Source organism: Montipora capricornis, chromosome 2 (genome assembly GCF_036669925.1).
Source record: "Montipora capricornis isolate CH-2021 chromosome 2, ASM3666992v2, whole genome shotgun sequence".
Classification (NCBI taxonomy): domain Eukaryota; kingdom Metazoa; phylum Cnidaria; class Anthozoa; order Scleractinia; family Acroporidae; genus Montipora; species Montipora capricornis.
This window is the reverse complement of record NC_090884.1, coordinates 66,973,819-66,990,899: the sequence shown is the minus strand read 5'-3', so window position 1 is coordinate 66,990,899 and position 17,081 is coordinate 66,973,819. Positions and strand designations below refer to the sequence as shown.

The window sequence follows — 17,081 nt, the reverse complement described above, 5'->3', positions numbered from 1 at the left end:
TGCAAATTCTAACCAAAGCCACACAATTACGATATAACAAAAGGAAACTGAGAGAAGAAAGTACTGGTGTGGTTGGAACTGCCGACCCCAGTTGTAACTTATTGGTTGTTCTGCGTATCAGGGTTACGCATGAAACGCTGGATACACCTGATACGCTTGATAAGCCAGACACCCCTAATACCTTTGCTGCGCTTGATACGCCATATAGAGCCTTAGAAAGGAATTTGGCACCCGACTCTGGGAAAATAATTGGTTAAAATCCAAGGGTACGTTCCATTGAACCTATTCCGGAATAAGAGTATGTGGAGTGATGATTTACAATGGTTTTAAAGTAACAAGACATTTTAACAGGTGTTTCACAATTTTCATGTGAATCTCCGCAAAAACGAAGGATTTATAACTTTTATTCCATGTACTCCTATTCTGGAATACGATCAATCGAACTCATCCCAAATCAATTTCCAACAATTTCCAGCATGTGTTGACTTTGAGAGCCTTAGAAAGGGATTTAGCGCTCATACAAATTCAAAGTAGTCAAGCATGTGTTGACTTTGAAAGCCTCAGAAAGGGATTCAGCGCCAGCGGGACAAACTTCGCTGCCGCTCAAATACAAAGTAGTCAAGCATGTGTTGACTTTGAGAGCCTCAGAAAGGGATTCAGCCCCAGCGGGACCAACTTTGTTGCCTTTCAAATCCAAAGTAGTCAAGCATGTGTTGACTTTGAGAGCCTCAGAAAGGGATTCAACGCCAGCGGGACCAACTTCGTTGCCCCTCAAATACAAAGTAGTTAAGCATGTGTTGACTTTGAGAGCATCAGAAAGGCATTCACCACCAGCGGGACCAACTTTGTTCCAACTCAAAGGCAAAGTAGTCAAGCATGTGTTGACTTTGAGAGCCTCAGAAAGGGATTCAGCACCAGCGGGACCAACTTCGTTCCTACTCAAATCCAAAGTAGTCAAGCATGTGTTGACTTTGAGAGCCTCAGAAAGGGATTCAGCGCCAGCGTCACCAACTTCGTTCCAAGTCAAATCCAAAGTAGTCAAGCTTGTGTTCACTTTGAGAGCCTCAGAAAGGGATTCAGCGCCAGCAGCACCAACTTCGTTCCTACTCAAATCCAAAGCCGTCAAGCATGTGTTGACTTTGAGAGCCTCAGAAAGGAATTCAGCGCCAGCGGCACCAACTTTGTTCCTGCTCAAATTCAAAGTAGTCAAGCATGTGTTGACTTTGAAAGCCTCAGAAAGGGATTCAGCGCCAGCGTCACCAACTTTGTTCCTGCTCAAATTCAAAGTAGTCAAGCATGTGTTGACTTTGAGAGCCTCAGAAAGGAATTCAGCGCCAGCGGGACCAACTTCGCTGACTCTCAAATTCAAAGTAGTCAAGCAAGTGTTGACTTTGAGAGCCTCAGAAAGGAATTCAGCGCCAGCGGCACCAACTTTGTTGCTGCTCAAATTCAAAGTAGTCAAGCATGTGTTGACTTTGAGAGCCTCAGAAAGGAATTCAGCTTCGCTGTCTCCCAAATTCAAAGTAGTCAAGCATGTGTTGACTTTGAGAGCATCAGAAAGGGATTCAGCGCCAGCGGCACCAACTTTGTTGCTGCTCAAATTCAAAGTAGTGAAGCATGTGTTGACTTTGAGAGCCTCAGAAAGGGATTCAATTTTGATAAAGTGCAATTTCAAAGTAGTCAAGCATGTGTTGACCTTGAGAAATTCACAGAAAAGATTCACAGCAGTCACTCCAATATATATACGTAGATCTTTTACACGACAGTTCTGTCCCAAGGTCTGAAGTAACTTAGACTGAAGGTTCTCTCCATGACATTTGCATTCCAATACACAATCAAGTGCTAAATGTAAATGACTGGACGAACGTGCAACCTCTGCCATGCTTTTTACCAACGACACTGTCATCTCTTCAGATGTTGCAGACAAAATACCACTCATGAATAAAAACACTTGTTTCAGTTCATTTATATTCCTTTCATCACTCACTACTGATTTACAATCTCTGTCTCCACCAAGGATCTCATAAGCAAGATAAAAGCCAGCAAAGAACTCTTGAAAGCTCTTGTGCAGAAAGCCAAAGCGCAAGGAACGTTTTCTCTTGCTGCCACCGGTCTGGATCGACAGAAACCCAAACTTGATCAAATTACTGGAACTGCCTTTCAATTTATTCTCGTCGAAATATAACTCTCTTTTACGTAAAGACTGCAACGCCATGCATCCCAACTGGACCAAGTCATCCTTGTAAACTTCAAGTGGGTCCACATTACTGCCATTCGATGATCCAATTTTCTTTTCATATCTTAATAAAACACATCGAACTATTTCTATGTACAGCTGTGTCTTTTCCGGTGGAAGTACACCTTTAAAATCTTCCCAAATGATGCAAAGTAAAGCTGTGTTCAGAGGATTCCGTGTCAACTGTCTTAACTCTGATCTGTCACTCAAAAGCTGTTTAAGTAGCTCTTCTGCCAAGTGTTTCATGCCTTTAAAGTACTTAAGGATGTATATCTGTGCATCGTCAAAAGTAAATCCAATAATCTCCCACAGGGTGTCACAGTACCGCCTCACGGTCCTTCCAGCTTCGTGGCGTGATGTGATAACAATGCGGCAATTGGGTAGGACTCTACCTTCCAGAAGGTCCTTGTACAAGTCAAAATTACTGGAATCCACTTCATCAAGTCCATCAAGCACTAATAGAATTTTGGACTGATTTTCTCGAATGAAATTGAAGAGCCATTTCTTCGCGTCTTCCTCAATATCAACAGGAAGAATTTGGTCATCAATGGCCTCCCAAATATCCGTTTCCACATCACGACACCTCAAAAGCAACAGAACGTCAATCTCAGGGAAAGACTCGTCCCATTCTTTGCGTTTCATTGCCCAATCATATGCCAGTTTTTGACAATAGGTCGTCTTTCCCATGCCTGGGTCTCCTTCAATTAAAACAGTTCGTGGCTCCGCACAATCTTTATGTCCTTTAAAGATAGCTGTCATGTTGGTGATTTCATCAGTCCATGTTCCCCTTGTCTTTTCTTTGCCCACAATCTTCAACTTGGTAAAAATATCATCTAGATGAAAGCTGAACTCTTCACACCATGGAACAGGCAGAACAGATTTTTCACGAGTATTATAGAGCTGACGGATCCTTTCTATATAAATATTGGCAGAATATGGTAAATCTGCAAAAGACAAAAATAATGTTAAAAAAGGTGTTGCCTGAACTGTTTTTTGCTTTTTTTTTTTTGGCTCTAACCTCAACCTCATTGTGTTCTTAATTTTGAGACCACTGAAGGACAAGTATTTAGGAATATTTCACAAACAAACGTCATTTAAGAAATGGTCAAGGTTTTAGTGGTGCAGGATGGCGCAGTGAAGTGAAGTGAAGTCTTTATTTATCGAGGGTAGCTCAAAATAGCATCTAAATGCTAATAAACTAGAGGCCCTCATTACAAGATCAAAACAGTTAAAATAGTTAAAAATCAGAGCTTATGATAAAATTATCAAAATCTAATAAAACTATGAAACAATTATAAACATGCAGCACAGTGGCCCACAATATTTATATAGAGAAATGATTTAAAGATTGCTGGTCTTTAAAAATCCTATTCGAAAGAGAATTTTTGAAAGTCTTGAGAGTCTCTGCTTTCCTCATTTGAAGAGGTAGCTTATTCCATTCCCGACAAGCAGTCACAGTAAATGTTCTACCACCTTCTGTATTTCGTTTAACTCGAGGGCAGGCTATATTAAATTTAGCATATCTAGTTTGCCGTGAATGAGTCTCACCGGTAAGTACTAATAAGTTAGTAGTGAGAGCACTCGCCTCCCACCAATGTGGCCCGGTTTCCCTTCTCATCAAAAACTAACATTTGACTTGATTTTTTTCATTGTTGATTTCAGTTTACAGTGTCCCGAATTAGTGCTCCAGCGCAAGAACGACTAGACACTTAAATAAAGTTCCTTTTCGTCACTTTTTGTCGCTAACCCAAGATTTTTTCCAGAAAATGTAGTTTGATAGTAATGCAAATTATTTTTTCACACTGAAAAGTTAATATCATAAGTTTGAGACTGATCTTTGCGCCTGTCATGCATCCGGGTTCCAAAACCTACATGTATCAAATGGTGAAATACTTCCTTACTTTTCAACACAAGATATCATTTCTTAAGAAAAAAAAGCTGTAACAGGTCAAGTATTTACTCCAAAAAACACTCAATTATCTCAAGCAGTCTTCATTATAATATTCTCCCTATCTTTAACTGTAATTTGTAATATTAATGGGGAATAACACACATCTCCTGAATGAAAATTAATGCTTAGTTTTAACTACAAAAAGATTCCACTATCCACTAAAACAACTTCCAGACCTTACTTATTTTGTTTAAGTTCTGCCACTGTACATGAGATTTGCAGACTATAAATAGAGGCCAGAGAAAAATAAATGATGGGTAAACCTTATAAACACTAAGGTTTGTACGCTTAGTTCACTAACACGAAACTTCAGATGGATATTAATTTAGTTTTAACGCTCATGAATGTATCTTCGCGCTACTGGTTGTCATTTCACGAAAATAAATGCGTATTTTCTTTTAATGAACAGCAAAAGGTGTCAAATTGGACTTAACAACAAGGAGTATATGTAATTTCCCATCCTCTGTGGTCAGCAGCGATTATAAATACACACATGCCCTAGGATCTAATGAGCTTTTGCAACCAGTGAGCATGACGAATCGAAATACGTTGTATTGTCATTCATGGCCATTTAAGTAGTTTCAATGACATCTTGGGATTTCTTTATTGGTGTTCCCCACCCTACCCCTAACCCCTCTCTCTTCCCACTGATTTTATCGGTGTGATCCCAGACATAAGAGCCTTTTTCCTCCTAGACGCTGGCTGCTGCTAGACATTTCAGACAGCCATTGCCTATACAGTACACACAGTTAATAATTCACAGTACTCAGCAGCTAACAAAAAGTGCCATTTTTTTTTTCCCAACAGAAGACATCAGTCCTTAAAAATACATGTTAATGTAACGTTACGTTTTTACTCACAAAAACCCACCTGCCTCTCCAGAAGTCTTCATTATACACTCCCACTCATTCAGTTTGTCCTTAATTCTGTCGTCACCATCTTTCCACTGCTTCAGAAGTTCTTTGAAATGTTCCCCATCCCATGGATCCATTTCTTGTTTCTCAAGTTCACAAATGGCATCTTTATATTCAGCTCCACCCAATCGTACCAGTGTTTTCTGAATCTGCTCTCTGTACTTACAGAACGTTGCATCGCTAACAGAGGCCTCTTCAGCATGGGCTGATAGTGCATTCACACAATACTTCAAACGTACAATGTCAGACTCACAGCTGGCATCAAGCGAATGAGGAAGTAGATCCCAGCCAGAGGATGGAGGCCTCAGGTTACAGATCGTCCTCAGAAGCACAATCAATAGAGAAGGGTCAAAGCCTGTGGATGATACAGAAGAGGGTTTAACTGGATACAACTGACTCCACTGCACTGGATTGAGGATTCCTTCTTTTCGAAGAGACTGAATCTTAGAGTGCGCTGGCTCATTTTTCAAGGCACTGCAAAGGTCTTGAGGACGAATTGTTCTGTCAAACACATCTCTCAACACTTGTGACCCCAGCCTGACCAGAAGGCAACAAAGCAGTGTGTACTTGGTTTTCCCATCAACAGCACCTGAAACAAGTGTCAGAAAAGATCTCTAAGGCATCATTCTGGTTACTAAAGGCCATCATCATTAAGACCTCATTTAAGGTGAGTTTGCTTCAGTTTTCACAATTTTCTATGAATAACCATTGCTACTTTCATTTGAAAATTCAATACGATCTCGTCACCAGTGATCCCATTAGACAGCTCAGAAGTAGAGTAGTTTCCCACCCATGGATTCAAATTCTGTTCAAGCTGAAAATTTTCAGGCTTTACCCACACGAAATTTTGGGTATGTTTTTGGTTTGTCTGAGGTATGTCTGAGGTATGTTCTGTGTGACTCTAGTATGTTTTAGGCATGTCTTTTTTCAAAACATACCTAAAACATACATTAAAAACATACCAAAACGGTACTTGCTCTTTTTTTTTCAATGTATCCTGAATATAATCCAACGATAGTAAGAACCTCGATTCCGCCATCTTGGTTAACACGTAAGAGACCAGACTGGAAACCAGTGAGCCGTTTTCGTTTTGGTCAGCAGTCACCAGTGCAAGCTCAGATTTCGGCGGTTTATTCAAACGTTTGAATCAACGATCGATCACAAATTCATGGTGATTTTTAGTTGGTTTTACTCTTTAAATGCTGATCCAAGGCAAGAACAACGACTCAAGTAAAAAGGTAAGCATTAACTATAAGCGAATAACATTTGACTTCATTACTCATTCTCTTCAATATGGCGATTTTAAATATATTTAGAACACCTTCAAGTCAAGTTTTCGGGCAAGGATACTTTATTAATGCACCTGTCAATGTTAAGCCCCAGGGTGGGGGGCAGGCTGACCCAGGGGAATGCGACATTTTGATTGAGGCTAGCGCAAAATTTGCCACCCCCGGGCACCTACAGACCGTCAAATTCCCCACCCCTGGGTACCTTCTGATCATCACATTCCTGCCCTGCAGTAACTTTTTTTCCATTAGATTCACATTTAACAGCTAATGGAAATTTGTTGTGTAACACAACACCTTTCCGCTGCTTACGGTACTGAACAAGAACCTAAAATTGAGCAATACAATAATATTGTGAACAAAATATTTTTTTTTTAGCCTTGTAAATAGTTTTTTTACTATTTACAGGCTTTCGAATCAATTAAGCATGCACAATGAAATTATAGAGTGGAAAATTCATGAATACGTATATTAAGTATACAAAAAGCAATCACGAAAAAAGATAACCATTCTTATACTCCTGAACATTCCAGCAAAGACAGAAAAAAGTGGTGGTCCATGTTGACAAAAAAACAAGACAAACTCGCTTTCCTTTTTTTCACCTTTCTAGAAAAATCAGGAAAACCAGAGAGAAGTCACGTGAAAACTATGATTATGGATAACTCATCTCCAGGTTCTCTCGGTGTTCCAAGATGGCGGGCATGTCAATTTCCCAACCCTGGGGAAACACGTGTCAAAATCCCTACCCAGGGAAAGGTTCTCTGAGTCAATTTCCCGTAGGTAGCCACCCCCTGCCCCCACCCTGGGGCTTAACATTGATAGGTGCATAAAATGCGATAGCCAAGTAAAAATAATTGGTAAGCAAGAAAACTGAACCTTTAGATCAAATTGGTGAGGTAAATGATTGATTTCGTTCCCGAAAATGCTGTTACCTTTCAATGCTGAATTAGTGTCTGAGAAAACGGTTGACGTTTCTAAGTAAAGGGAGCCAAATTTATTAGTCTACTCTTCACACACTTTAATTGTAAAAAAAAACTGATATGATCACTGATTTAGAGGAATCACGACTTGCATCATTGAAGTATATATAATATACATTTTTGTTTATTTATTTATTTATTTATTTATTTATTTATTTATTTATTTTAGTTGCATGAAAGAGTAAGAGACACTTCCTGAAGAAATTCTTTGATGGAACGTACAGTACAGAAGGGAAATATGCAAGCTTAGCAGCTAATTCTGTGTCCCCAACATTTATGGTTTGATGTATTAGAGGATTACTTTTTGAAGACTTGTCCTAGTTCTCTGGTTTACCTGAAATCTTTAAAAGCCTTTTTGTATTTAAATTTAGAACAAGAACCGAATCCAAAGGTTGTGATCTGTATTAAATGTTCAGGTACATACAATAAAAGACGTAACTAATTTGAAATTTGTATTCTATTTCTTTTGTCTGTGAGCCATGATGGTAACTGTAAGGTTGACAACTGATGTTTTTTTGTAGTGTCCAGCACATTTCTGATTTGATAGAATATTATTTTACAGGAGCAAGATACATTATAACCTTGTTTCGTGTGTTCTACATGGGCACAGTTATTTAAAGCTAATTCTTCTTGATTTTTCTGACCTTCAAGAAAGTTCCAACTATATATAGTAACGGAGGATAAAAATTTAAAGTAATAGACCATTTTCCATAATTCAAATTAAAAAGTTATTTTTACTTCATCTTGGTCTGAAGATTACAAAGACAAATTATACAAGTTGACTTCCGGTTCATTAATATACCTGTATCCAGTATGTAATTATAAGATTGCATATTAATGCAGCTATAAATGACCTGCTGGTGAAATAAATGTTTTACATGATGAGGTTTCTCACTTGTGATTGTTGTACTGTAGTTTACAAGTAAGGGAGCCCTGAACAAGAGAAATGTAGCAATTAATGCATAAACTATTCCTGGTTGGTATGTCATATGTATGTTTTTGATATGTGACGGATATGTTATAGGTATGTCAAGCCATACCTTTGACATAACTTATACATACCAAAAACATACCCATAATTTGGTGTAGGTAGGCAGAAATTTCAACAACTTCTGAAATAGCCGTCCATGAAAGCCCATTGAAGGTGACAGTTTGACAAGTTTATGATACCATTTTTAGTGAAAATCAAGGCAAACTAGCCGGCGGTGTGAGGCAAAGCAGGCGGCCGTATACCGCCAGTAACTGGCTTCTATTGAAACTCCTGCCTTAGGTTTGTTACTGCTCAAGTAATTTTCATAACTGTGATGGGCTTCTGCAGCTCAAACATGTGTCTATTGTGTTTAGTCCAATCACATCTTCACACGTGCTCAACAGGTTTGAATGCAAGAGTGACTCAACACAAACATGTAACAACACAATTTAATGGTGACATCAACAGAGAGCCTAAATTTTACTACCAATGGACAGTACAGAAAAGAGCTTTGGTTTACTAACTTAAAACAACCAGTAAACCAATTCCAAAAACTTCCTGCGGCCCTACATATGACTTATCAACAACAGTAGCTGCAACAATAAAAATAACTGACTGATATAGCTATTTTGCTGACAATACAAATAAAGACATTAGACTAAGATGGATCAAAATGCACCAATCACTATTTTACAGTCTTCATGGCCAATGACATCAAGGCTCAACCAGCAATCAACTAATAACATCATGACTTTGATAACCAATCACAGCATCAATGACTAGAGTATTAATACCATCTACTGGCACTACACAAATCACTTGACTTTGTAGATGACTAATCCACTCAGATACATGTAATTTGTCTAAACATCAGTCAACGTCACCCTTGAAAGTGACCTTCACCACGAGTGTGTAAATGCGATACAGATCTACAGCTCATGTTGTATATATTACATCGACTTTTATCACTGAAAGTCAACCACATGACTGCTAAAGACAGTACTTCTAGAGTGCAATAACATTTTGTATGATGTCGATCTCCAAATGCACTGTCAGTATAGTTTTTGGTCATGGGCATTTTCCTTTTTGAGAAAAAGCAGATTTAAGAATTCCTGCTGCAATTGCCATTTTTTGCATCATTCAAAATAATTAAGTTACGCTAACTTTACTGTCAAACTTTCCTAAAAGAAGCAATTCAGATCAGCTCAAGACCTCCTAAAAGCTGGTCTATAGTATCATCGAGACATCCAGTTACGTGACTTTTTAGAAATTAGAATCTTGTGTAATTTTGCACCCAAAATAATTTCAACTTACATTAATATTTTTGTTTTAAATTGACTGGAGGTACATGTATCCTTGATACTGCATCATTTTTAACAAGCAATAAAGCTCCAAATCTAACAATATTTGCACCGTTAACTCTTTAAGTAATAGCCTTTCAAATGATATAAAAATTTATTTGGGTAAATATATATGCACTGCATGACAGTTTACCAAATTCATATATTTCTTACCCTAAGCTTGGAAATCAAACTTCCTAATTTGCACTTTCATCAACTTTGAAAAACAAATGACTTTTGGGGTTCTTTTTTTTTTTTTAATAGAAACTATGTGCCATTATTGTGATCAAGATATACTGCTGTTATGTACCAGAAACTAGAAAATAATTTACCAGAATGTTGATGTTCCTTTTTGTTCCCCTGCAACATTTCCAAACCAACACCTTTGACAACCTTCCATGCTGACGGCTTCTTACCATGCTCTGGCTTTTTTGACATCTTCCCTCACTATGTACAAGAAAATAAAAATTGATAAGAAGTGGATCAGTGTTTTGTTCTTGGGCGTGTTAAAAAAAAATCCATATTAACCGTTTGACTCCCATGCAGGCCTAAACCAGCCATACTTAGTATTTTACTCTAACGCCAGCCAGATGATTTTACTCGTCAATGGGAAACCCCTGGGAGTCAATGGGTTGATAGGATCACCACCGTCAATCAGCCACCTGCTTACCTTGAGCTCAAATAGGGAAACTGTGTGATTTTAAACTTCTCTTTTTAAAGAAGAGCCATGTTGTTGTTGTTGTTTTTGCTGGGGCGGGAGGAGAGGTAAGAACCAGGCAAGTGCTCAGGCTAGCAGTACCACTGGCAACAAGTTCAGTGTTTGCACATGCACCCTTCACACCACAGGACTGACTGGAAAACCCGTCACACTTACGTCCTCTTAAACCTACAACACAAGGAAAAGGGAATTTCAAGGCAGGATAGAGTTAAAGGAGTAGGAAGTACAGTGTAACATACAGGCAGTTTAGGAATGGACAAAAAAACAGATTTCTGGGTAGCTTTCAGGGGGTGAACATACCCAAGGTTTTCTAAGTAAAATCAATATCCAGGCCCGTGGCTGGATTTTGATCTCAGCCAGGCCAAATGCAATTAAGTCACCATTTTGAGCTTTGAATTTTATCCAAAGGCTGTTTTCTTTGAGTGCAAGTTTGGGATTTCACGGTCTGCCATCATTCACGTTCAAGACTATTCAATTAAACCTCAGAGAGCTGGATCGGGGATAAGATGACGTCAAACACATGCACACTTGCTTAAAACTGCAGTGTGTAAACGCTGCTTACTTTTCATGCAAAAACAAGTTTAAAAGTCTGAAAGCATAAAATTCCCGTGCTGCATATTTAGGCACGTGCACATCCATTGCATATTTAAACTAGTGAGTCTTTGATGTCATCATATCCTGTGAAGTGGACAGGTGTTTTAAAGCCTTTCCATTCAAATGCATTGCATGGCGGGGAACTTTAAGCGCTGATTAGACCAGCAGATGAAAAATTCTGATTCACTAGCTAAGATGCAATATGATACATAGACATCCACCTTGTGTTGACCAATGCCTCTATACTCTGCCTGCAGGGAAATTATTAAGTTTTCCAGAAGCAGAAGAAAAGAAAAAGTGCTAAAACTGACATACACTCATTTAAAAACTGACAAATGTTTTTAAACTCCACAGAGAAACAAATCAAATAGTAATATGAAGGAAGAACATGGGCAATAGACATTAACAACATTAATGACACTTCAAAGAGGAGAAATTCTAATAAAAATTATAATACTGCACATGGGTTTTGGCAATATTCATGGAATATTTCTTCACTCACATGTATTCAAGTAACCTTAAACATAACACCTTTTGAAAACAGGGTCACCAATTCCCCAACTGAATAAAACCAGAAACCCATAAGGGTTGAAACGTGTAACGCGCGTTCACAGCTTCCGAATATTCAGTGAAAACTGATTGGTTGAAGTGCTAAGTACCATATTTGGAAACCTCTCGCTCTTGTTGTTCCAAATATGGTACTTAGCGAATTGAATATTCAGAAGCTTGTTTCCCAGCACACAAGAGGCCGTTACACGTTTCAACCCTTATGGGTTTCTTATAAAACTGCATGGACGTTTTGTTAACCTGCCCTTCAAACGAGTTATCATTTATGTTGCCTGATATTTACCTTTATTCTTAAAACAGTGCAGTTATAAAATCACTAGAATGGTAAATGTGCCATTAAAAAGGTGAAATGCAGACTGCACAAATCTTAATGGAAAATAGAAAGTCACGACCGATACAGTATTGAGTCATGACTGTAACAATGGTGTTCTTCCAGTTTTCTAAATGTGCACTTGCTAATGATTGAAAATACTTGTATTCTTGATAGCAATAGCTAAAAACGTCTTGATGACATTTGCAGTTTCTCATCTGGTTGCTTCTGGATGTTCTTGAAAAAATTATGTTACGTTGTAGATGTAAAGGTCAAAGACAATTTCACTGATTATGATCTTGTAAATGGCCCCACATCACTATTAAGGACGTTCGCGCCAAAATCTTCCTACGGTGAGATTTTCTTCATTTCTCGCCTAGAGTTAGGTCATAAAGTACATACTCCAAAAATGGAAAAAAAAATGGGAGTCACCGACTTTGTTTCGGAGAAAATGGCAGTGGAAAAATGCCTTAATTCAGGGAAACCGGTCATAATAGCGAGATGTAGGCTCATCTGCTCATCCATCGAAAATCATAAAAATAAACTGTTGGAGTGAAAGTTTCCGTGCATAGGTTTTTAGGAGTGAGATTTCTAGATAATTGTATGCCGCTAGGGATGTGGTAAACAGTAGAGTTCATCCTCGACGAGCGTTTTCGTAAGCTCTATCCGCTGCAACCACTACCAGAATTCGATAGCTCGAGGGAAAAAAATGTTAAAAAAAGATAACTTCTTACGGTGAGAATTTTTTCATTTCATCATATTTTGTAGAGAGTAAGTAAAGTAAGTGATTCATGATTAAAAAAATAAGGTCACCGATGATCTGAACGAGTAAAATCGATGTGATTTTGCAAAGCTCTGGGAAAAGTTCGTTTGTCACGCTTTTGCGTGACCTGTCGGGCAAGGACTGGAACCCAAGAGAGGATCGATCGTTGAAGAGATGAAAGGTTTTTACCGGAAAAAAAACCTATCTCGAGCATAGCAACGAAGTTTTAAGGAGGGGTAATCTTTATTTGGTTGGTGTTTTGTATAATGTTTCTCCATTGCCGTCATGCTCATCCTCTGGAGTGTGTTTTTTGTGAAATATTCAATCGCTGATTGTTTCCACGCAGGTCCGCACTATTCAAGCGGACGAGGACGAAAATACTGCTCAATTTTCACGAAAGTAAAGGAAAAGAACTTTAAAAACATGCATTCACTTTGAACTTAAGTTCGTAGGGTAATAAAAACATTAAAAAGAAACAGCCCCATTAAATTTACGCAACGTTTCGTTCTCGAGTTTTCCAAACTTTCAGCCACTAGTCTACTCGATCAGCTACCTTTTCCAGAGCTTTTCCATCCTCCCGCTCACTTCTCCTTGAAGTTTCATGATGATTCGGAAATAAATGTGCCATTCTTTTGCCGGCCTGGAATTTTTTCCTCGGCGTTTTTGTCGCCATGTTATTTTAACTGATGCTTGAAAAATTTGTATGAAAGTCAAGTAGACTAGTGCACGACTGATAAAACCTCGCGAATATCAGTCGTGCAGTAGTCTACTTGACTTTCATAGATATTTTAAATCAATTTTGACTGATCACGATCTTCTCTGATCCAACGCTGTGCAAGACTTATCGTCCACGGTTTTTGCAAAGGTTTTAAAACCTCAACTTCACTAATGCTCGAAGTAATGCGTGACATATTACAGTCGCGTTACCTGCGCAGTAACGTTGCGCAAAAACAATTAGCGCGAACGTCCTTAATAGACCATTTTACAGTTGTGTGCTTAGTTACCTGGCCTATGGATGAAAGTGAGGCTGGAGTTGACCTTGTTTTGATGGAAACCTCACTGCTTTTCTTATGTAACTTCTTACTAATTAGCATGACAACAACATCATTAACATATGAAAAGGAGGGAGGTCTGTATCATAGCAAGGTCAACACTAGCCTCACTTTCACTTAAAGGGCAGGTAGTAACTAAGCACACAACTGTAAAGAGGTCTATCAAGCCTGTAAGGCAGCGTTTACATGAATGCGTATTCATTTGTAACCGCATCATTTTCAATGCCATTACACCTTCCGTTTACAACACAGCAACAGAGACTGTTGTCGAAACCGTGTCGATTTGAAAACACTGCCAAAAGTGAAGCGTTTTCAAAACAATGCTCTTCTATCTGTCGTGTCAACAGCGAAACCTCATTGATTTGAATACAGTTACTATTGTGGCACAAAATTTACATTCATTTGTTCAATTCAAAATAGTGAACTTAGCACATAGTGCAGCGCTCGCTTATACCATCACGACTTTGATTTTCTGGCAAAAACAGTTCCGTCTAAACACTTCCAAACCGCATCAATTTTGAAGCGGTTTTGAAGTCATAAAACAGTGTCGATGTGAAACCACATTCGTGTAAACGCTGCCAAAAGTGCTTACAACAGTGGTTAATAGGTGAGTCTCTGGCCTCACTGATGTGAGTTCACCATGTGGACTTCTTTCATCTACAAAATTAATTGTCTTTCTGCTGTGTCAGACCATGGTACAGGTACCTAGAGCTGAAGTATTTTGAGGTTTCGTCTGTGGGAGGTAGAATCTGTTCCAATGACCTTCGAAATGACTGTTCATCTTCACCATCTTCTGTATGATCAGTACTGTTATGTCCTGATCTTGTTTGGTTTTGGAATTCTCAATTAAGTTCCACGGACAAAAATTTCTTTTCTTGGCAGATCAAAAGATGACTTTTCCACTCTTTTATTATTATGAATTTCATTTGTAATTCCATCTTTGCCATTTTGCGAGCAAGCACATGGAGACTCCCACAGAGCAAATTTTTTGGATCAGGTGACAATTTCATTCTTTCCACTCATGTGGTGAAAAAAGAAGAATCTCAGTTTTGGAAACTTCAATCATTTCTAATGACAAATTTACCACTTCAGTGATTTTGATAGTACACTGTATAATAATTCAAGTGAAAATAATTTTCCCATTTTTTCCTGATTATAATTTAAAACTGTTACTGCTTACATGTACGTTGAATGTGTTAATAAATTTACCACGGAGGAGTGGGAAGTTGTTTTGAACTTGCCTAGATTTTGCTTCTGATTAGTACAGCACAATCTACAATACGTAGGTACATGTATGTGAAACCTCTCCCTTTTGCATTGTATGCACCATCTTCTTTGACTGTGTTTATTTACAACCATCTCCATGACTGGTTCATTTGTAAACATATTGTTGACAAAGGTGACTACAGTGGACAGGATTTAAAATTCATTAAATGATGTAGTCTACATTTGACATCCCTTATGCATTATGCCAAAATCTCTTGCAGCTTTTGCTTGACCTTACAGGCACATAACATTATTGTAAACCCACCAATGGTTTGCCTCAAGGACAGGGGTTAGTAACTCAAGGACTATATTATAATTTATAAATTAATGCTGTAAGTACTGATGATAGATGCCCAGAGCTTTTTTTACAGTCAAGCCATGTCATGCATGACCAGTACTTATGAAAATTGAAATGAGTATTCAAATGTGTGCAAGTTTTGTACTTTGCTCTCGAAATTCTGAATTCCCATGGATAATTCCTTGATACGGGTATATAGAAACTACTTAGCTATGAACTTTCGTTTTCTTATAAAATAAATGGTATTTGAAAAGTGAAATTTTCTTCAAGTGTTACATACATCAAGTGATCTGATTGATGCCCAAAGCATCTCTTTATTTTAATAGATACACTGTATGAGAGATTCACTGTATACACAAGATCAACAAAATTAATATGCTTTAGGCAAAACATAAGAGAGTTCATAAATAGCAGACTATCGAGTCCATCCATTACTACCTCTGGGCAGTCAGGAGATCAATATCCTTATTTCAATTTGAACTCAACATTGAACAAAATACAATTTGCAAACTCTTGTTAATCAACCAAAAAACAAATAAATCGGAAGATTTTGCTTCATTTCTCTATTTCCTCATATGTTGAAGTAATTTCATTGGGGTGAGGGGGTGTGTCTGTGAGACTGGGGGCATCGTCTGATACAAACATAACAGTATTATACATGAAAGCACTTATTTGAGGGGGGGGGGGGTGTCCATAACATAGATCATTTTACCTAGACTTTCACTTAACAAAACGAGCACTGTGATTGGTTGATTCTTGGTCTTGTGCCCCCGATCAAATTCAAATGTATCCTGACTGGGATACAATTCCGCAATTGTTGCCAACTCCGGACGTTTTGCTGCGATTGTCGAAGGAAAATTCTAAATATATAACAAAGCACTTAATGTCTGGTCCCTCGGGAAGCTAGTTAGTTTTGTCTTCCCTTGAGTCCTGATGTTTCCCTCGAGTCCTGATGTTTCCCTTGACTTACCCTGGGTGTCAGAGGCCTTCTTGCAGTGTTATTCTCATACACACTCTCATTTTCAACCCGCGAAAAGAGCCTCTGGCCCAGAGAGCCATTCCTTTGATAGAGCCGAACCAATTACAATCCCACTTATACGAAAACATCCAGAATTTGGATGTTTTGCTGAATGTACCAAGCACTGTGATTGGGTGGCAATTACAATGAGCACGTACTATCAGTCAGTGAAAGTGATTTTTGCCTGATCTTCCCACTTGGTGGTTTGGGAAAAGTCTTTTTTTATTAAGGTTTTGTGTTTATGCGAGAAGAACTCGATGATCAGTCGTCTCCTTGCATAATGGTGACAATTCCGCTGAAAAGGACTGTCTGAGAGAGCAGTTGACGGCAAATAACTTTTATCTTTGTTAATAAAGGCTATGGAATGAACAATCCAAGGTGAAGTGCTAAGACTGTCGAGAAGGTAAAGAAAAGTTGATATCTGCTGAGAATGCATTGAATCAGCGATTTGTCTCGGAAATCAATCCTAAGTCCACCACAACCTAAGCTTGAAGTTGCTACGTTCTGATGAATTCCATACGGTTTTGACTCAAAAAAGAAAATCTTGAATGGACCATTACTTTTCTCTGCCACACTCGCAGACTGTAATAGAGACCATACTGGGTATTAGTTTTTCGGTTGCGTTCTGTGAGAGCGGTGTTCAGTCGTTGCGTGTCTTGCATGTAACTGTTGCAAAAACCCTGCATGTTTTGAAACTAGTCTGAAAATTTGAGATTTCGATGTCAAATTCCTATTCCATGATTTTAGAAAGCTGAGTGGTGGTAGTTTAAGGAAATAATCTCTGAAAGTCAAAAAACTAAATTGCACGAAATATTATA

The 17,081-nt window shown here is 38.4% G+C and overlaps 1 protein-coding gene across 1 annotated transcript in view; it reads right to left on the bottom strand.

Annotated features, from left to right (window-relative positions):
- Window positions 1-508: 508 nt before the first annotated feature.
- The window catches only part of LOC138037672 (NLR family CARD domain-containing protein 3-like), a 40,297-nt gene continuing 23,724 nt past the window's right edge, over window positions 509-17,081 (bottom strand). Inside the window, exons 2-5 of the mRNA XM_068883574.1 lie at window positions 10,348-10,563; window positions 10,010-10,124; window positions 5,058-5,690; window positions 509-3,180 (exon numbers count right to left, since the gene is read on the bottom strand). Coding sequence (XP_068739675.1) covers window positions 509-3,180; window positions 5,058-5,690; window positions 10,010-10,115 — 3,411 coding nt within the window. The 5' untranslated portion in view covers window positions 10,116-10,124; window positions 10,348-10,563. The remainder of the gene's footprint in view (window positions 3,181-5,057; window positions 5,691-10,009; window positions 10,125-10,347; window positions 10,564-17,081) is intronic.